Source organism: Rhea pennata, chromosome 12 (genome assembly GCF_028389875.1).
Source record: "Rhea pennata isolate bPtePen1 chromosome 12, bPtePen1.pri, whole genome shotgun sequence".
In the NCBI taxonomy this organism is placed as follows: domain Eukaryota; kingdom Metazoa; phylum Chordata; class Aves; order Rheiformes; family Rheidae; genus Rhea; species Rhea pennata.
The window spans coordinates 21,997,792-22,019,439 of record NC_084674.1 but is presented as its reverse complement, the minus strand read 5'-3'; the positions used below and the strand labels follow the sequence as shown (position 1 = coordinate 22,019,439).

At 43.2% G+C, this 21,648-nt stretch overlaps 2 protein-coding genes across 4 annotated transcripts in view; both read left to right on the top strand.

The window, feature by feature from the left end:
- The window catches only part of SFMBT1 (Scm like with four mbt domains 1), a 41,515-nt gene extending 31,871 nt beyond the window's left edge, over positions 1-9,644 (top strand). Inside the window, exons 16-20 of the mRNA XM_062585205.1 lie at positions 1,039-1,214; positions 1,986-2,164; positions 2,350-2,595; positions 3,253-3,381; positions 4,002-9,644. Coding sequence (XP_062441189.1) covers positions 1,039-1,214; positions 1,986-2,164; positions 2,350-2,595; positions 3,253-3,381; positions 4,002-4,142 — 871 coding nt within the window. The 3' untranslated portion in view covers positions 4,143-9,644. The remainder of the gene's footprint in view (positions 1-1,038; positions 1,215-1,985; positions 2,165-2,349; positions 2,596-3,252; positions 3,382-4,001) is intronic.
- STIMATE (STIM activating enhancer) overlaps positions 6,693-21,648 on the top strand; it is a 41,483-nt gene continuing 26,527 nt past the window's right edge. For 2 of the 3 annotated variants that reach the window (XM_062585210.1, XM_062585209.1), the window contains exon 1: positions 11,647-11,827. In XM_062585210.1, coding sequence (XP_062441194.1) covers positions 11,647-11,827 — 181 coding nt within the window. Of the gene's footprint in view, positions 6,723-11,646; positions 11,828-21,648 lie in introns of those variants that run through there. The other variant, XM_062585211.1, reaches the window with a different exon arrangement.

Here is a 21,648-nt window from a genome sequence, read left to right as displayed (position 1 = left end):
TTGATAAATCCAGATATTCCTATATAGAGTGGTGTGTTTGCTTACTTGAGATTAATTTTTTTCCCCAGTGTGTGATAGCCCAGAGTTTACTGTGCTGTCTTGAGCAAACCAGTAATTCTTTTGTTGGATTAACTTCGTGTGCAAAATGACACCTTTCCATGCATCAAAATATTACCCTGTATTTGGATTTGGATGATGGGAAGATCATAAGAAAACTTAATGTAAATAAAAGACATAGCTGAAGAGTAAAGGGAAAAAAATCTTTCATTTGGTTTTACTGAAATTGCTGTGTACATTCTTCTAGCACAATAGTGAGATCAGAGCTCCTTGGACAATGAGAACATAGCTGGTTTGGTTTGTTTTTCAAGTATGTTAGCTGGAAATTTTGAGGCCTGAGACATCCTTAATAGATACCAGCACTAGCCAGTAGCTGTGCTGGGAGAACAGAAATGATGCATGACTCAAGCAGACATTTCACAGTGCTGCTTTGTTAGTGTCATTGCAAGGCTAATGGACAAAAAAAATGCCACTTCTTTCCTCAAGAGCCATATGTGGAGTCATGGCGAGTGACTGTCCTGACAAATAGTTCAGCAATTAGATGAAAGCTGATGGGGAACGTGACCAGTGTTCATTTGTTTGCTACGTAAGCGCATAGTGAGCACGTAGCGTGTGCTTGTTAGGGCCTGTCAGCTTGTTACCTGTTATTAGCTGTTGTTTGGCCTCTGGCGTGGATTGGAGGTCTCGGTCTTAGGGAACAGCGCTTCACAGGACAAGTAGACACATCTGCAGTCCCATAAAGACTGATACTGCAGGCATCTCTTTTGTGCTAGCTTTTCCCTTTGCTTAAGAATCTGTTGAAAGAGATTTTTAAGGGAGGAAGACTACTTGTTTCCTGGAATTGTCAGTCCATAGACTTACTCACTGCTCAAGTTTTCCCTAAGTTTATCCTTAAAGTCATATTCTCACAGAGTTTTCAGTGAAGTACTTTTATCCTGGTGATCGGGGATTACTGGATTATGACTACATTTTCAACGTTAGGTACAAAGGGAAGAGTTACCGTGCAACTGTGGAAGTTGTGAGGACAGCAGACCGAGTGGCGGATTTCTGCAGAAAAACCTGCATCAAACTGGAATGTTGTCCAAACCTCTTTGGTCCTCAGATGGTGCTGGATAAGTGCTCAGAGAACTGTTCCGTCCTAACAAAGACTAAATACAGTGAGTAGACAGCTGATCTTGAATTGAGATGGGGCTTGGGGTTATTTTGTTTGGGGTTTGTTTTGGCTTTGGCTCCAGAAGGAATCCAAAGTGCATTTCAAATTACATTGCTCTGCTTACATAAGGAGCAGCTGATGTGCTGCTGAGATAGGACTACAGAATATCAACGTACTTGTATGTACAGGTGAAACATCAAATTTTCTATTAAATGGTAGAACAATTGAATAACTTGTGGTCATACACTTAAAGCTTTTTCTCCTTAATGGAACTTCTGGGACAAGAACTGAATTTAATGTCATTTAAGTGGCATCATAGTTGCTTTTACCACTTTGTTCTGGAACGGAATAAAATATCTTGGGGGGAAGGGAGGGGATTGTTTTGTTTTTTTGCATCCAGGTTGAACCATTTGACATTGTCCAAAGAGACTTTGCACTAAGGCCATGTTTAAAAAACTGCAAAACACTGTAAAAGACAATGTCAAGTTGGGCCATGTCTGTAGCTGTTAATTTTGGCACTTATTGTTTGAGACTTTTCACAGACAGAAGAAATAAATTCCTCTTCATAGGTAAAATAAAATTTAATAGCGTTTCTTTTTCCTCTTCTGCTTGGTCTAAGGAAGATGCAGACGTGCTCATCCTAAAGTTTTTCAGGATTGGGTTTTCTATTGGGAGGTACCCTGCTACTGATTTTCCAGTTTTGATCGCTTACAAACATACAAAGTGCCGTTGACAGTGTATTTCAATATGATGCTCCTTTCTTCTGTCCTGGTAGCACACTATTATGGAAAGCGGAAAAATAAGCGGATAGGTAGGCCACCAGGTGGCCACAGTAACCTGGAAGTAGCCATGAAGAAGCCAAATAAAAGACGGAAGAGGCGAAAACACTTTTTTGTTCATAAGAAGAAACGTTCTTCTACTTCGGTGGATAACACTCCAGCTGGATCTCCCCAGGTACAGTGCTCTCAACTTTTACAGATATAATATGTGATCTTGGACCAGCTTAAATTAAAACCACAGATTTAGCGCCTTAAAGTCTCAGATTCCAGCTGACTAATGGGAGGCAATTGTAGTTTGTGTCCTAAACTTCCCATTTTTTGAAATTTTTCTTCTTTTTTTCTTTTTTCCTACCACTTTAGGGCAGTGGAGGAGAAGAGGAAGATGACCAGGATGAGATAGATGAAGAATCTCTGACTGAGGATAGTACCTCAGAGCAGCAGGATGAATTGCTTGAGGAGTCAGAAGTGTCAGAGAAGAAATCTCTGTCATCCTCTCCAACGCAGAGTGAACTGTCTCATTCTCTGGCTCAGGACCGAGACAAGCGGAAGAGGAAGCTCAGGACCTTTTCCTTTTCTGATGATGAAAATAAACCTCCTTCGCCTAAGGTAATCCCAAAGATAAAATTAGGCCCGGGCTTGTGGAATACTGAGAAAACACAAATATCTTGGGAGTATAACCATCATATATGTTTTTGTAACATACTCCATTATCTCATAAAGGATGTTGCGAAGATATTACTGAATATAATTAAGAGTCATGGTACAGTGAAATTACAGGTGAGGGGGAATTTCTTCCCTGTGAGAGTGACGGAGCACTGGCACAGGTTGCCCAGAGAGGTGGTGGAGTCTCCTTCTCTGGAGATCTTCAAGGCTCGCCTGGGTGCAACCCTGTCTACCATGCTCTAGGTGACCCTGCTGAGCAGGGAGGTTGGACTAGATGAACTCCAGAGGTCCTTTCCAACCTTACTGATTCTGTGATTCTGTGACTGTAATGGGCACTCCTCTTGGTTCAACTGTACTGTGGTGCGGACCAAATCCTAGTTTTAGATCCTTCCTTACTGGCCATAATGATGTAGCGTCCATCCCCAGCGCAGTGCTGTGTTGAGTATCTGTGCCAGTCAAGAAACATGTATAATTTTGAGCTCTCATTAGAGCTTTATTTGGCAATTGAATATTTTTAAGGATGGGGAAGCAGAGGGGAGCATTGGGCCATTGCAGAGGTAACGTTTTGGGGTTTCTTTTTGTGGTGGGTGACTTATCTAGGAAATAAAGATTGAAGTTGCTGAAAAGCTGCAGCTGGACAGTAACCCTCTGGAATGGAGCGTGTCTGATGTTGTACGATTCCTCAAATCTACTGACTGTGCCCCATTGGCAAGAATTTTCCTCGATCAGGTATGATTATGCATCTGTTGTTTGGTCTGTTACTTTGCTGCTTATCTGCTGAGTGAATCACAAATGAATGTGGTTTTAATTATATAACAAGAGTTTTGAGAAGACAAACACATGCCCAATCTTCTGTGATTTGGGGGAAAAGGGGTAAGGGAAGGGCCAGAATTTTTCAGGTTTCTTAAAATTCACTGGGGGAGGTTTCAGTCTGTGGGGTATCAGACTCCCAAGACTGGGTAGAGAATGCCTACAACCAAGCACCACAGAGGCAGCAGCTTGTTTTCTAGGAGGAGATAAAATTTTGCCACTTGTACTGACTTCTCGGAATGATAAGCATTTTCTGTTCTGCAGGCTAATTGCAGGTATCACCTGGTGTTGTGCCGCTACCCAAGCGAGCAATTTTGCGCTCAAGAAAGTATGACAAATAGAATACAAACATGAGTCAATTTTAATATCGTACTTGCATCTTGGTTAAAATTTGCCTTAAAAAAACATGGCCTAACAAGACTGTGTTACTAAGATGGTGATGAGCATAGTTTGTGATAGATGTTACAGAAAATGTAATTTGCCTTACAGAACTGAAGATGCAAGTCACTCTCCCTGTTAATGCTTTTGTCGTCTTACAGGAAATCGATGGCCAGGCACTGCTGCTGCTCACTTTGCCCACCGTTCAGGAGTGTATGGACTTGAAACTTGGGCCAGCTATTAAACTTTGCCATCATATTGAGAGGGTGAAACTTGCCTTTTATCAGCAGTTTGCTAACTGAGGAGCAACCAAGTTGAAGCGGACCTTCGAAGCACAACTGCAGCAACATGCTCCTTTCTCTCTGGCAGGGAAAGTCGAATGAAGCAAAATTGAGGCTCTGGCGGCCTATGAGCATCTGTCAGCCTCAGCTTTTCACTTTAAGGAAAGGAAGACAACATCTGGAGCATAATACCAACACAAACACGGGGGCTGCTCTGCCAGCTGCCAGCTTGGGAACACAATAGTCTCTCGCTCTATGGTTCCCTTTTTTTAATGTATTTTTTAATGATTACAGAAAAGTCTCCTCTGGTGGGAAATGACATTTCAGTAGTTCTGTTGGCACAGAACTTTAAAAGGAGCAACGGATCCCGTTTACGTTAGCAGGCAGGCTGCCGGAAACAACCTTTCTCTGTTCCCGATGATTCGCAGAATCCCCTTGCCCTCCCTGTGGACGAACACGGCACTGGCTTTGGAATGTGCTCCTTGCACATTCGTGTGTTAATGCTGAGGTGGTTTAATGAATTTGTTCATTGTCAGGACAACAATGTGACCACAGGGTTCTGAATGTACAGTATAGCAAGAGCGTGGTTTATTTTATTTCTTTTATTATTCTTTTTTTTTCTTTCTTTTTTTACTACCTCTGTAGCCTGAACTGTAAAAGTGATGATCTAGAGAGGGAGGGAACTACTACTTCTGGACAAATCATAGGTAGCTGCACAGCAGTTCTCTCTTCTGGAGGTATCTCAAAAGTTCAAACCAGTATCAGCCTGCAGAGCTGCTGTTCCAAAGCTTTAGCTGAAACCTGTGTTAACTTAATTTGGATGCTACCTTGTTCTCATATGTCAGAAATTTTAATTATTTTGCACTTCTCTTACAGATGAGCTGTAGGAAAAAAGGAAGGAAAGAGGAAGTGCCTCTGCATTTTCTATATTTTGGTTGTCGGATAAAATTTCTCTACGTTTTTTCTGGTAAATTGTGTGATGTTATTTCCTTTTCTTCACTGCAGTTAATTGGGCTGTGTACACAGAGCCTGTCAGCAGCTCTTCGCTTTGCTACCTGAACACCTGTTTGGAGCGTACGCTAAGAAAAATGCAATCGATAGTGCGTTCTCATGCTGGAAACTATATTATGAGCATGACTATTTTTTTTTTTTTTAACTGTTTAGTGCTGCTCAGGATCAGACTGAAAAGGGGGATTTTTGTTTGTTTGCTTTTGTGTGCCTTTTCTGGGGGAGTGGAAAGGGAAGGAAAAGGGCCAGAGGAACATCTAGCTCCACCAGTAGACCCACCGCAGTGACGAATTGCTGATTTAAGTTTTCCAGGCGCTAAAACCCAGTCACTACTAGCTTTGGACCTGTACTTTACACTCTAAGTTATAGGGCTTACCTACTTTCTGTTAAAGTTGTGGGAAACTTGCATCAAGCTTAAAATCTGCTTCAAGTAAGCGTTAGGTTTCAAATGCTTTGCATTCATCTCCTCTGCTTATACTCTCAAGTATTCGCAGAGCGTGGGCTGGAGCTTTGTGTGTGCAGCTCGGAAGTATGCACGCCCGTGTCCCTTCTGCTAGACGGATGTGTTTCTGCAAAAAGCCCCCTGGCACGCAAAGCCGTGTGGTCTAGAAAAGGTGCTCACTCTAGGAATTTCTTTAGGAAAGACATTTTGCTGGTTCCTGACGAGCAGCGGGCAGTCTGGTCAAATAGATTGATTCAAGCTCCTTTTAGGTCTGATAAAATCGGTCATTTTAATGCTGTGAGCTGTAGGATTCAGTGAGGAGGTACTCCAAAAGCCAAGAACTGGGTTTGCCCGTTCTGAGTGGCCCCTTCTGCCACCTAGGTGTTGAAGGCAGCTACTGCCAGTGAAACTGTTCCTAGCGAGCAAAGCCGGTTTTGGTTTCCTTACGCTGTAAGCCTCTTGGAATAACTGCCTTGTCAAGGCAGGAATGCTAAAATACAAAGATTTGTTTTTCCATTCCAGAATGATGATGTAAATGCCAGACAAACTTCTTACTAGCTCAGTATTCTTGGATGAGGGAGGGGAAAGGAGAGTGTGACTAGACTGATTTTCCTCCCGGGTTTTAAGTAGAGTATGAAAGCATGGTTAAATTGAAATCAAAGTACCTCTTCCTTCCCTCTGTCCACCCCTACTCCAGACAGGTACCCCCAAAATGGACATTTTGGCTGTGTATGTTGTACTTAGGCCATCCTCTTGTACTCTGTTCTCCTGATGGCAATTGAGTGATAAGCCATGCAAAAAACATTTGAAAGAAACATTGTTGCTTTGCTGTCAGTCTTTTGTCTTGAGAAGTTTGACCAGCAGAGAACTGAAGAGCTGGAAGAGGAAGCTTTCGGATCACATTTGTCATTCCTCAAGGTTTTCCAGAATTCCTGTGCATTGCAAAAGAAGCTCACTTCCAGCTGAACTGACCTGCATAGCCTGGAGATGTTGTTTCCACCTTTCCCCATGGACAGATAGAGGCCTTCAAAGTAGGCGTCAGCAGAGAACAGAACTTAGAGGTTAATTGAGTGAACGTGTTAAGATGGTGCCTGGAGTTTTGAAAACAAATGTCACGCTCCTTGTAAATGAAGCACTCAGCAGTTTCAGAGGTTAGTTGGGGTACTTCCTGGTCACCTTCGGCATGTTTATAGACTGGCTTTTTCTGCCTTGTTTTGGGAGGCACTGACAGTCTGGTCCCAATGGGATCTATTTTAGTTGAGATTTTCAAAAGGGATGTTTTCATTATTTGTGAAATGTTTTTATGCTGCACATTGATACTGTATACTCTGTTTCTTTGGGAAAAAAATGCACTCTTTTATTGCTGGATTTAAAAGGGATAATTGGGGCTTTATCTTGATGGATGGTGTTTCTACTTGATTCCGTTTCAAGTTCTTCTTTCTGTGTGTGTGGCAGATGACTCAACCAGGCTTGTATCTGTTTATCTTGTACTAACATGACTTAAAAGGGACTCGTGTGCCGTTTTCGTTGCTCTGTTTGTTCAGATCTGAATTTTGGATAGCTTAATGGCTGAAACTTGGCTTTAGATGGTAACTGTGTTTCACCAGCAGGAGCTGCTGTGATGTTGGTACTTAAACTGGGCTTCAGGGATTTGTGCTGTCCTCTGCCATGGCCACTCGCTTGAGAAAGCTGGAGTCCGGGAGGAAGGCAGTGGTGTCTTCCAAATGTTTTAGGTATCAGAAAAAGATCTCTTCAATGGGCCTCGTATGCTGTTTAAATGGAGGGTAAAAGGAAATACTCCTTGGCTGACCTGTTGAGGATTTATGTTCTTGCTCATCTTATTTTTATATGCATTGTACAGTCTTGGTTTTGCACATCATAGCTTTAGAAACATGGTGGTGCCTTCCATGTGGCACTCATAGTGTGCTAAGCTTAGCCTCGTTGGGCAGGAAAATTTTGTTGCCAAGTTACTGTGCTGTGCTCTCTGTACCAACACAAGGAGTCCGTAACAGCAATAGTTGACCTCCAAAACTAAGATGCAAGGTTAATGTGCTTGAATGATCCCCTAATGCATAAACAGCTTGCAGTTTACTCTAAACTGAGAGGTAAAGGTGACCCTTCCAGAAGAGGAGAGGCACAATGCTGATCTTGGTGAATGAAGATTAGAGTTTCTGTTTTTGTTTTTCTAATGGTAAAATTTCTGAAAGATGCTCTCAGAGGAACAAAATAAAAGGCAAATTTATTTGTGGATGTTGTAGAACACCAGTGGTGTTTGCAGTCCCCCCCAGAGACTAATGGAAACAGTACGTACAGGGAGTTTGGGATGGCTGTTAAAATTATTCTCTCTTCTCACAGCTTTCAGCAGTGTTTTGCTGTTGCTTTACATTTTGCTAAAGTTCAGCCTTGATTCCACTACTGTTTTAAAGGAGTAGTTAGCAGGTCAGTCCACGGAAGTGTAAATATTATTTACAATTTTTTTGACTGAGCTCTCAGTTCTTCTGAGTAAAGTACAAAGATTTTGTACATGATTAGCAAAAGGCGAAGTGTCTCATGAGATTTTTGAATGTAATGGAAAAGGCTTCATACTCTAAGCCTGGATTGAGACCAGATCCCGCTTACTTTGCTGTGGATGATACAAGCAAATCTGTTGCTGGGGAGAAGTTACTAGATGAGGTAGCCTTACCAGAAAGCCAAAAAATGCGATAATCCTGCACAGAGCTGCTACTTCTCAACCAGGCCTACCACCTAGTGGCACACTGCTTGCTGCCTCCTGTGAGTTCAAATTACCGAAAGCAGCTAAGCGCAAGGACATGAGATCTTCCAGGAGACTTCAAATGTTGGCCGGAGGCTTCCTTTGAAAGGGACTGTGTGCTGCACCCATGCTTTGGAGGGCTGCCTAGCTTCCCCCGTTGGTGCGCGTAGCCTTGTTTTCAAAGGCAGCCTTACGGGTGATGGGTTGGAATGGGACTTGGGTATGCCGGATACAACAGGCCTCTTCATGGTGATGTGTTTTTCTAAGTAATAATAATAATAAAAAAAGTATATATGAAACCTAGCCAGCAAAAACAAGTAAAGATGACCGGGCCTTTGTCTCAGTGGTCATATCTAGCTTCTTCTGGGTTGCATCTCTTGTCCTGAAGTGCATCATGCAATAGAGATGGACTTTTTGATCAGAAACAAAGTTACGCTGTTAGTTGTGAAGCCAGCAGTGGTTTGCTCAGCACTGAGCTATGGAATCTAACAGGACTTGCTCTGACCGGCAAGCAAATTCAGAGGCAGTGGATCTCACTGCCTTGGCACAAACATGGGCCCGGAGCCTGTGGAAGCTCCCTAGTGTTGCACACTTCAAGGCAAAGAGACCTTCTGCTTGAGTGGTGGGGGCAAATTGCTGCAGGAAATGAGAGAGGAGAAAAAAAAATGCAGGAATTAATAATGAAGTCCAGGAAAAAATGAATTCTTGCCTATTCTGAAAGTTGTTGAGCACCAGTTTCCAAGAAACCTCATAGAAATATATATATATATATATATTGTTTTTACTCCCAGGGATGTCATGTTCCTCCTCTCTTCTTCCATTTTGTTTTTATTTCTGTTTAAATTTGATTTTTTTTTTTAAAAAAAGAAAAAACTATATAGACAATCAGAGGTCTTCTAGGAGACTCTATCCTAAAGGGTACTAGCTCTCCATGTGTGAGCCTCTTTCTTATACTAACTCATTGGAACTGATGCACTTTTCCTGTATTTTGCCTTTTTTAATTAGCTGCTTGTTCTTAAACAAAGATTTTAATGCATATTGTGTTGTGTTGCTTCTGCTTGTTTTATTTTTCTTTCTTTAAAATATATATATATATATATATATTTTACATATATATATGTATGTATATATGCAGTGAGACTGAAGTACTAAATGGGAAAGAAACATGCACAAGAAAATATGCCTATTAAGTCCCACCATTGTTTGAGAAGGTGTAACGATTTAATCAGAGGATTTTTTTAAAAAAAAAATATTTTGGATGGATATTTTGCCTGTTTTGTCTGTAAATAATGTATATAAGTTTGTGGTATATGACAGTTTTAAGTGGTTGTAAGAAAATTAAAAAGAAAAAGATCCTTAAACTGTTACTGGTGGTTTTTGTGTTAATACCTGAGTACTGCTGCTCTTCAGTGAGCAGTCTTTTGTTTTACAAAAGCGGGCAAAAACTGTATCGCGTGTCCCAGTACCTGCATAAAGCCTGGATGCAGAGCAAGCGGCAGCTCCTGCAGGAGCCGAGAAGAGAAACCGAGAGCCGGAGTCGTTTCCTCGACTCTGAACGTAAGGAGCTGTTCAGTGCCGGGACCGAACCTCGCAGTGCGGCTGCCGCTTCCGCGCGGCCTCGTGATCGTCTGCGCTACCTCGTCGAGTCGACGCTTAAGAAGCAAGTTGGCTCTGAGCGGCGCAGCGCGCCGCAGGACCGCTCGGAAGCGGCTCAGCCTTTGGAAGAACCCGTTTCCTTACCGCGAAGTTGGGGCGCTGTTTGTTCCTTGTCGCTTGTTTCTTGGCTACGCTTCAGTTGCCTTGAACTAAATTTATACAGCGCGCAGAAAATGCCCAGGCGTGGGATGAAACAACTCACTCCACACTATCTTTAAACATCTAGGAGTACGTAGGATTTAAGATGCATCTTCCTTTGCTCGCCTTCGTGGAGCACGAGCTGCTGCTTGTCTAGCTGCCGGTTTTGGAGCGGCTCCTAGGAGCCCTGATGTGCTGGAACCCGTGAAGAAGAGCATTTGGGAAAGGTTCCGTTTTAAAGCGTGGAATCCACGTGTGCAAGGGGGAGATGCCGCTAAGCAGCCGACTTTGGTCCTTCACCTTTCTTCTGAATAAGTTTATCTGTGTTCCTGAGCAACCTCTTCTGATGCAGCTCAAAGCACGGCAGCGCTAACCTGATGTGCAGAGGCAGGGGACAGTGCAGCTTGTCCACGCGCCCTGTAAGTTGGGGAATTGAGAGCATTTTTGTTTCTAGCTGCAAATTCCAGTTGTTTACGGCACAGCCGAAATATTGGAGAAGGCGCTGCTATGTGCTGCTGGTTGGTGTGTGGCGTAGGTGGGTCTCCAGGACGGATGGAAATAACGTGATGTGAGCGATCACCGCTTTGCGTGCTGTGCTTAGTTTTCTGAAAGACGAGCATTTTGTACTTTCTGATCGGTACTTGAAGTGAATTCCTACTGAGATTTTGCTTGTCTTTGCTTAAAGAAGTAAACATAACGCGGGCTGCTCCTGCGCTAAACCTAGGAACCGAAACTCAAAAGCAGTTCTGCATCGATGAAGATGGTATGGCTTGATGTCGGTGAAACAGGTCAGTCAGCATTTCCTAAATGAAAATGCTGGTCTGATATGTTCTAGCCATCATGCCCTTTGCTTCTCCTTTAAACGAAGGAGCATCTTTTTACTAAGATCTAGCAAAAGATCTGGCTCGTTAAATTCTGATCCTCGTTTGATTTTCAAACCTGTCTCATTTGTGAGTTGGAGCTATATATGCACGTTTTTAACACTAAGATGGAGTGCATCTGTTCACTGCTGCAGCAGTGGGCTTAGAAAGCGGGTGGAGGATGGAGTCGGACAGTATTTTGAGTCCGCTCAGAGTACTAGGCGTGTCTGTGAATTAAAGGAAAACCTAGCTACGAGCTGCCTGGCCGCCTGCCAACTTTTATCTGCGAGCAGCAGCAGAAATAATTGCAGTGTTTTAATGCTACTGCAATGGCTGTTTTGACTGTGCTCTGCTCGCCTTCCTCCCACCCAGCAGTGTTGTCTGGGCTGCAGCAAGCTACGCCCGGGCCGCCGGGCCAGCGCGGCCGCGCAGCCGGGCCAAGGCCGGGACCCCGCCGAGGCCCCGCCCCCGCGCCGAGGTCCCGCCCCCGAGCTCCGGCCGAGGCCCCGCCCCCGTCCCCCGAGCTCCGCCCCCCCGCCGAGGCCCCGCCCCCGCCTCGGGCGGGCCGCGGGGGCGGGGCCGCCCCGGCACAGGAAGCGGCGCGGGGGGCGCGACGCCGCCGCCGCCGCCGCCATGCGCCGCTGAGGCGGGCGCCCGCGGAGCGTCGCCATGGGGGCGCCGCCGCCGCCGCCCAACGGCAGCCTCGGCCTCACGGGCAGCCCCCCGCGGCCCGGCGGGGGGGCGGGCGGCGCGGCGGGCGACCGCGGCTGCGAGAACGGGGCGCTCATGGACAGCTTCGGCATCTTCCTGCAGGGGCTCCTGGGCGTCGTGGCCTTCAGCACCCTCATGCGTGAGTGGCCGCGGCCGGGTCGGGAGCGGGGAGACACGGGCGGGCCGCAGCCGCGCCCGTCAGAGCCCGCTGGGGCCGCGGCGGGGAAGCGGCTGGGGGGGCGGTTTCCCCCGCCGCCGCCGCCGCCGCCGGACCGGGGGTTCCCGGGAGCGTCGGGCCGGGCCGCGGGCCTGGAGCCGCGGGCGGCCTGCGCGCCGGGCCCGGCGGGGCGGCGGGGGCGGGCGGCGGCCCGGCCGCGGGGGGCTTCGCCGTCCGCCTCGTCTGCGGCGCGGCCGGGTGCCGGCGAACCGCGGAGCAGCTCCCGAAATGGGGTTTCTGAGCGCTCTGGTCTCGCTCGCGCGCGCGTTGTGCCGTGAAACGCCGCGGGCAGGGTGCGCGGAGGCCGGGGCGGTGCGGGCCGCGCTGGGAGCGCCCCGCGGCTCCTCCTCGGTGCTGAAGCGCCCGCGTTTGCCTGAGCAGCGGCGCCCCGGCGCGGAGCGGCCCGTGGGCTCGCGCGGCTCGTCCCGGCGGCTCGTCCCGGCCCTCGTCCGGGTTTGGGGGGAGAGCCAGGGCGGCGGGAGGCAGTGGTGGTTCAAGCCCCCCTGCTCTGAGGGGGTAACGCGGAACAGTGCTGATAGATTTTTCCTGTTATCCCTCACTGCCACCAGCTTTTTTCATTTCAGCTGTAGAGTGAAGAATTAGTGCTGTTACTCAGCCGAGGGCAAAGGTGCTGTTAGCAGAACCTGAAGGAGGGAAAAGGGGGCGTCAGATAAAAGTGTCTTACGGTTTGCCTGATCCGACAACTAAGGTCTGCTTGTCTAAAAGCTGAATCGCTATTCCTTCATGCTAGCACCGTGCGACTGTGGCGAGGTCAAAGTTTGCCAAGGCACTGTTTCTGCATGCTTGGTGTTTCAGTCACAGTTAACAACTGCACTGCTCTTATGATAGCTCTGCACGTAGCAGTCGTCATTGTGTGCGTGAGTGGCAATAGTAGTCACTAGTGTAATATTTGGTCAGTCAAAGCGTCCTCATAGTAGTCTTAGAAGTTTCCACCCACCCCCCCCCCCAAAAAAAAAAAATCTTTTTAAGAAGATGTAGTGTTTATTTTTTAGGTGTAGTTTTTGTTAGTATCAAGAAGAGCTACTAATAGATCATTCTCATGGTTTGTGCATCAAAACGTGATGAACTGTTGGTCGTCTTCGTTGTGATAGTATCTCTTTTCTGGAGATGACATCGCTTAAATCTTTGCGTGTTTTACAGAAATATCTGGAGTGTTCTGCGTCTGTAAGAAAAAGCTAATGTGAAAAGCATGGACTAGGAAAATAAAAGCCTAAATCATTAGCTGCGCTTTCTGACTTTGCTCTAGCTAGATGCCCTAAACTGTAAACTATTAGAAGGAGATTATCAGTGAGGTGCTTGTAATTGTGGAGGAAGAAAGTGAAAGAAATATAGCTAGCCATATTAATGATACTGCTGGGAAGAGATGCCTTTTTCTGAAAGAGATTAGAGCGAAGAAGTAGCAACTTATGACGCTTACGCTTAAACACAGAACAATAGGTTTATTTGTCCTGGGGTTGGCAGCCATGTTGTCTTCCACGTTGTTTTGGGAAGCTGACCACGGCATGTAGACCAGTGACGTTGCTAAAAGAGCAGTTATCCCTTGGTTAAGTGTCTTGCTATGCTGGAAAGGATGGTTCTGTTGTCTCTTAGTTTCACTTGTGTACTTTTACCCTTTTTATATCATATCCAGAAAATATCTGTTATGCTGCTCCAACATCTTTAAAAGTTGCCTCAGCAAATGGAGTGATTCTTCTGTGAGCAGCGTGACAGATCTGATGTGAGGGAGAAGCAGGAACTTGTGGCTGAGAATGGGAGGCAGGATGCGACCTCTCTTTGGCAGTAGCCTCTGCATCTGGGTACTTACCTCTGTCCCTGAGCTGGTGGCCAAAGGGCTGGCACAGCTTCTGCAGCTGGATCCCAGAGCTGGTACAGCCAGAAAAGTAAACTGGCACACATGGCTATCTTTTAGCTTGAGCACAGCAAGGAGAGTAGTGTTGAGGTGGAAACAAGTGGCTGCAGGCAAGGGGAGGAACAGCTGGAGATGTGGTGCTGCTGTCAGATGAGAGATGGGCCCCCCTTTTAAACAGGATTAATTCTCTGTGTGCAGCTCTATCACTTTTCTAGTTCTCCATAGAATGTCAACAGAGCTCTGAAGACATATAACTGACTGATACTTAAATTTAACTTATAAAGGGCATGTCCTTTGCAGTTTTTGAAAGGGGAGACTAGATGGAAGACTTTGTTTACACTTTGAGTTGCTGTTTCTGGTTCTGACCTCACTGTGAAGGAAATGAAAGTAATAGCAACAGAGAGATGCTCTAGAATTACTCTCTATGCGCAGAGACTGTTTTCCTTTGAAAAATATTTGATTTGACATGTAAGGAGTGAGAATTTCTGTAAATCAAAGGGTGATCAAAAGAAGCTTGCCCTTTTCTAGATGGATCATGCCACACTTCCACCGAGTTGAATAAGGAGTTGTTTTTGTCCGTCACAGTAACTCACTGTAGGAGGAGGACCTTTTTGTGCCTTAACAGCAGATGTTCACCTGCAAATGTCTGAAGGGCTATTCTTAAAGCAAAGCTGTTTAAGACCTGACACTCTAGTTCACAGCCTTCTTGTGTGTGTGCCTGTACAATTGCTGTGAAATTGTGCCATGAACTGAATCACCAATGACATCAGTTAAACCTCCCCTTTATAAGGGCTGAGGTGTGTGGTTGCATATTGGGTTTTCATTTTGTTTTAAGATATGGTGACTTGTTGACAGAGGGAGCGTGGAGACTGCTTGGCTCTAATTATCTCCCAGCTGAAGAAAGGTTAACTCGGATCATGTTATCAGCCTACCTAATGTGTCCACCTGCTGTTGAACTGGCGTAACCAAGCAAGCTGTGACAAGGACAGAGAATCTCTGGCTCTGAGTGGGAGAAATCATCATGTGGAATTAAATCCTAAATTTCCTTTCATTTTCATTCATGCCATCTTCCCAGGTATGAAGCACAGTTTAACTAACCTTTTACATCGCTAACCTTTTTGCATCAGCTTTTTAAACATCTGAGTGCCTCTATTCTATCTTTTTCAGATTCAGATACGCAGTCCCAAATCTTTGTGTTATACAGGATAACTTAGCTAGTTGGCAGCTATCCTGAGATTCTCCAACCCCCTAAGTGTAAAAGTTAGCATGTGATTTTACTCAATTAAGTCCTGTAAAAGCAAAGAATCCACTACTTACAGTTCATTAAGGCCACTCTGATTTCAAACCCTGTCCTCCAGCTCTTCCTGTAAAGCATTGTCCACAAATTAGAGAAATGAGCTCCTCTGCAGTTGTCCAAATCATTAGAGAATAGATTTAATAATATCAGAGCCCACCAGTGCATTGTCTTGAATCACTGTGAATTATTCTTAACTACTCTCTGAATTAAGTTTTCAGTTATGAAGCTAGAGGCTTGTTGGAACAGTTTTGTCCAGACACGACAGATGTTCTAGTGTGTCAAAAGCCTTACTGAAGCTGGGTTAGGCAACTTCTGTTGCTTTTCTCCTAACCGTAGGCTCGAACATGCCATAGAAGGGAATTAATTGATTGAAAAATACCTCTCTTTAGCAAATCTACTTGGACTAGTAGCCTTTTTGGATTCTGTCCATTAATCCTCAAGTTTATTAGCCTATGGGGTGTGTGTGTGTGTGTGTTTGCTTGTTTTGCAGTTTGTTGCTTAATTTTGTTCTTTGCCTTCTTTCTTGAATGTGCCTTATTTTGATGCTTGGTTTATGAGTTGTTGTCAGTGTAAGAGACCCATGTTTACAATTCAGGTCAATAATCTGAAAGGAATGTTTTTTCAAAGTTTGCCGTTATATTACTTTTATTCTATTTGGATATTGATTTTTAAATGATGGGTTACCTTCTTTGTTCTGTGGGCAATTGGCATGATATTTTTAATTACTGATGCTACCTAGCCAGTTTAAAATGTTTTTTTGTATAATATGTTTTATCAGTAATCACAAGCTCCTTCCAAGCATTCTTTGGCTCAACCTTATTGGTAATGATAGAGTGGTGGTAGCATGATGTTCCCACAAAAGTTAAGATATGGATGTGATTCTAGATATTTAAATTTTATTAGCCAAAGCTATATAAAGATGTGAGGAGGGCAAAAAAACACTACCAATCCCTTCATCCTGTCTATCATGAGCTATTCCTAGTATTGCATCTTGTATTGGGTTAATACTAAATTATATATAGTTATTTACTAAGCACGTTTGACAGAAGATTAATGACTAATCGGAGCATGGATAGGTTCATTTCCAGATTTGAAGGAATGACTGAGAAATTGCCTGTGATCATATTAATGAGCTGTTGAAATAGAATAGTCTCTGGGTGCTCTGCAGATGAAAGGTTTGTGTTTCTGCCTGTGTGAAAATATGATATCCCTAGTACTAGGAAGTCTGAAATAGTTGAAAAGACCAGTTTTAGGCACATCCGTGTGGACAAATCCCTCTTAGTAGAAACACGTCACTGCTGTTTTGACAAAGAAGAGGTGTGAATGTGGATTACAGTTGAGAATTACACTGGTCACCTACTACTGAAAGAAAATGATTTTCACGTTTTAGAGAATTGGGTTCTGGGGGATAAGCAAAAGCAGTGAGATACGCTGCTGAAATATGTAAAAGGCAAGATTTGTCAAGGGAGCAAAGGGAGAGCCAGCCTTTAGAAAAGGAGAGGGGAACAAACGGAGCGTTGAAGACCAGAAATAGCAGCAATCACTATTTCATGCTTAATTAGACGAGCAGAAGTCCAGACTGTCCTGAACTTACTTCTGTAGCAGCTGCTAGCCCGGCTGCCGAAAGCCCTCGGCCGAGGTGCGTGGCCGTGCCCGCCGGGAGCACCCTGGACAGCTCCTCTGCGGCCCCCCTGGCGGGTGCTGCCAAGGGCGAGCACCCCGAACCTCCCTCCGCCCCACCGAGCTGTCAGGAGCAAACCTGGCACCTGGGCGCCCACTGCAGCCTCCTGTTACCCAGCGAGTTTGCACTTGGATTCAAAGTTGGGCTTTAGTTCAATACGGTCTATATAAATCAAATCTTGTTCTCGCTCGACCGTAAGAATCTTACTTGCTGACACAAGAAGGTATTGCAATCCCCTCCCGTCTGCCTGGAGGAAACGGGGTGGGGTGATGGTAGTAGATACAACAAGGGGTTTTAACTTCTTGCTCATTTGGTCCCAATCCATTAATTAGCAGCAGTCAATACCTCTGCAGCACATAGCACAGAAGAGCTGTCGTTCTGCAGGTTGGCTGCTTGGGGCAGCGGGGCTCGGGAAAGCCCAGGGAGCTCACGATGGTCAAGCGCAAGTAAATCGTGCCTTAAAATGACCAAGGATTTTGTTATCTCAAGACTGTGAAGTGTTGTTTATGTTATCTAGTCGTTTTTTGTGTGTTTTAAGTAAAGCTTCAGTCCATTTGGTGTGTCTGAGACATCATTTTCCATACACGAGTCAAAAATTGGATATGGGTTGGAAGCTATAGCAGGAGAAAAAAAAATGCAGCCACACAGGTGAGTTGACCAAATTAGTTAAGCAAATTACTTCCTTCTGCCATGCTAATGTTACGGTATTCTTTAATACAGAATTTAGCCCAACTACATTTTTTATTTAAATTCTGAATTTGTATAGAAAAAGCGAAGTCTTATTGATAAACTTGATTGCCTTGTACAAAAACAAGTAATAACTGTGTTGTGAAAGTGCTGCACTACTCGACTGATCCTTTTTTAAGTGAAGCGAATAACCTTGAAAGAATTTAGGAATAACATTTTGGGAGTGGTTTTTCGGTTTGGAAAGAGGAGACTGATCTTGTTTTGTAGCATGGTTAGATATGCATTACTGTAGGGGAAATATCCTAATAATGTTTAGTCCTGTTTAAACTATATTATCTTGGGTGTGTGTTTTTTTTTTTTTTTTTTTTTTTTTTTTTTTTTTAACTTAAAATCATTTACAGGATGCCTGAATCTTTGTCGGATAAAGATTGTAAGAGCACTTTAATGGTTTGCTTAATGTCCTGATAGTGGAAGATCATGAATATTTTAGTGTTGTTAAATGCAGCAAGTTGTCTTGAAATACCATGCCAGTTGAACTTAAAAAAAGGGCAATAAATAAGACCAAATAAAATGTAATGTGCAGCAGAGTTGCACTTGTAATAGTTATGAGGCCCTTGCTTTTCTTGTTAGCTCAAAATGCATTACATTTTCTGATTACTCAGCTGATTACTGGATAAAATTATGTTCCAGATAGTAAGATTGTTCTAAGTATAATTATGCATGTCCTTCACTTTATGAAAAGTTTAGAAAAAAAGAGTAAGTTATATTGGCATTTAGAAATTATTAAAATAATAAATTATCCAGAAATTGAGACGAGATTGTCTAGCTGTGTTTAATTAGAACCAAATTGTGGACGGACTGCTAGCTAGCCTGTTGTTTGACAGTAAACTGCATAATGAAGTTCCTGTTTTTGACTAATGTTTTATAATTGAATTTGCAAGAAGCTGATCTGTGCAAATATACGTTATGCATTTTTGCTTTCTACAGTGATGTTAATTTCATGGTTAATGAAGTTTGCAGTTTTAAACTAGTATTTAACAAGGTCTTATCTGTGTGGATTATTCAGATGAAGTGAGAAATTGGGTCTGCTTTCTCATGCCCTATGATAGGAAATGCTTAGCCTTTTCACGTGGCACATTCTCGCTTGAACATTCCCTGATCACAGCAAAACATATTCCCTACATAATTTAGCATGTTAATTCTTACTGGCAAGCTGAGCATAAGCTTGGAGCTTGCACATAAATGCCTTTGCAAGTGGTATAGGACTAATGTATTAGGTTTTGATCGGGAATGATTAAAATTGTTCTCCATGTTGCTCAAGATACACAGTACTGATTTTTCTGTTGCTGACCCTGAATTACACATTTTATAACCTCATATTTTGTGTTTACGTTCTTGCTTGGTCATATGAAATGAATGACGAGGGTGGAAATGTGCTAAAATGGATTCACAGTTAAAATTCCTCATAGCTCAAATTAATAGTTCAGATTCATGGTTCAAGCCTCGGGTATACTAAACTGCGAGAGGAAAAGGCCATCCCAAGGAAGGCGCTAGACTTGTTTTTCTCTAGTTCATGATTATTTTTCCCTCTAGAGGTTTCTATTTTTTTACATTGAAATATCTTTGTAATTTTTAATGTTTTTACTTTTGTCATCTTGACTTTCGGTGCACTTTTGCCTAACTCAGATTCTAAGACCCACTGCTAATCTTCTGTAATGATTAACTTGTGCTACTGCACTTGACAAAAAGAGGGGGGGCAAAACTACTGTACTCCTGTATGCTGTGAAGATATTGCCAGGATATATTGGTGAGCACGGCTGTGTTGCCAGAGGAGGTTTTAAATCTTTCACCTGAGGTGAAAGATTTCACCTCTAGCTCTGGGGGTTCCCATTGTTGAGTTTCACCAAAACATTTCTGCACTCCAGAATTGTAGCAAATCTCTGGGAAAATGTGAAGTTGTGTTTCTTTTATTTAATTTTTTTTTAATTTATTCCTACAGTTAGGACTGGCCTTCAGAGTGTGCAGGTTGGGCAGTATTTTTAATAGGTGTTGGAGCCGCAGGCTTCTCGCTAGTTACTTTTGGTCTGATGATGGGTGTTAATGCAGTGTGCAGTGCCTGAATTGCAGCTGGATGCACTGTGAAAGGCTGAAAAACATTAGTGTATAGTTTTATGTTCATTGCAGTTATCCTTCCCTCATGTACAACTGGAATGAGTACTTAAAAAAAAACTCACTTTTTTCTTGTTGTTTCATTCTAGTTATTTTTTCCCTTTGTCAAAATAAGGATTTTTTTTTCCCCCATGGAGCAAAAAATACTCTAAAATTATGAATGACTATTTACAAACAACAAACTGCATCTTCTTTCTCACTGTGCATCTTCTTTCTCACTCATCATTTTTGAACACTTTATTCTCTAAAATTTTAGTTCCTTTTTAGAATAATTGCCCCTCTTAGGTTACACTGGAAAATACTGGCTATTATGCAACCTCGCCTAGAGTACCTGTCTTGTCTTGAAGCTGATGATATGACTAGTGGCATGTATTCATTTAGATCACAGGATTTTATGTTTGCTCCAGAAGGTAATTGTTCTAAGACACTTTCAAATCAAAAAGAAGAAAAGCCTTCTTCCATTTGATGTCAAAAAGCTTGAGCTCTCTTATGGTCATATGGTTTTAGTGGTGGCAATATGTTTTTAGTGTCACGAATCTTCCACGAAATTTGCACGAACCTTAAGAAGTGTAAAACATTAAGACGAACGCTCATGTGCATGGAAATTATTACATGTTTTCATTTTGATTTCAGAAGTTTAATAATAGCTTCATAATACCTCATTTAGTAGTTTTAGTAATGGTTTAGTAATACCTCCTCGTTGCTAGCTATGTTATACCAAAGACATGTGTGTAACTGGCCACTGACTCTTCCCTGCGTGGCATTTGATCTTGCGTAAAGAGAATGCGTGAGTGCTGCGTGGCTTTTGTTTGCTTGTTTTAAAGTTAATTGGCCTTACAGTGTTAAGTGAGTCTTGCTTGCTGCTCAATGCTTCAACAGGTTCAGCAGCCTAGAGAGAACAAATCTAGTAGGCGAAGCTATTTAGAATTTAAATAGACTACAAACATACACTGTTACGTCCACCTTTGGCCTCCTTGATTTGATAAATTTTCAAACAGAGGGAAACACCGTTTTACTTTTTGTACTTGTCTGAATGCCTATTTTGGGTTTGCTTTCTGTTTTTAAGACTGCTACAACTACTGCCATAGTTACTCAATATTTTAGGGAAGGAGGTGCGAGTTTGCTGTGCTTTGGTAGTTTTTCAGTCCCTAAGAGCTGGTTTAAAATAACTGGCTTGAAACACTTAAAGTTCATTGATATCAAGTGATGTTGGGAAAGCTTCATCTATTATTGAGGTGATCTTGTGACTGGTGTTGTGAATGGTAAATTGCTGCTTAGTGCAGATTAATGTATTTTGAGTCTATTTACATTGTACTAAATCATTCAATTTTCCCAAATTGTTCTTATTTTTAACACTGGGCATATATGAAGCATATTTGTCTTTCTGTAGTGATCTACGTATGTTTTTAAACAAGTGCAAAAAAAAATGTTTCACAATGTAGAAGTATTTGCAAAAGCTAATCCTACAGCTGCTTTTGGTACTGGAGGATTAGATTTGCTTTGTGTTTCAGTTATCTCATATATGTTGAGGAAACAATATCACATCCCTTTGTATTTGTAATTTCTAAGAAATTGTAAGTTACTTTGCATGTTTGAATGGATTGTCCCTTGACCGAACAGTACATACATTAAATACAAAGATAACGACTGCCCGTCTCTAAGAACAAGACTTGCCTCAAAATTTAATATTTGGGTCAATACTTCCTTAGCCATGTACACTGTTTACCTTAAGAGTTCTTAAAGCTATTACTTTCACATGTTTTATTTTTAGCATTGCTGTGCTCTTGGCATGCCTTTCAGCGGTAAAAGCGTGGAGGGCTGAATGCTCGTTTTGTTTATATAGTGCCTATTATATGAGGCTTTTGACCTCTAAAGTGCTGCCATGTACAAGGAGACAGCAAATAGTGAGAGCTTGTGTCTAATTCTTTGTCTGCTGAATTAATGTAGCTATTTTATAAAGTAAACTTCACTTTAAAAAGAAAGTTGGTTAAAAGGGCTATTGATATAGTGTGTTCTACTATGCTGTGTGCTGTACTCAG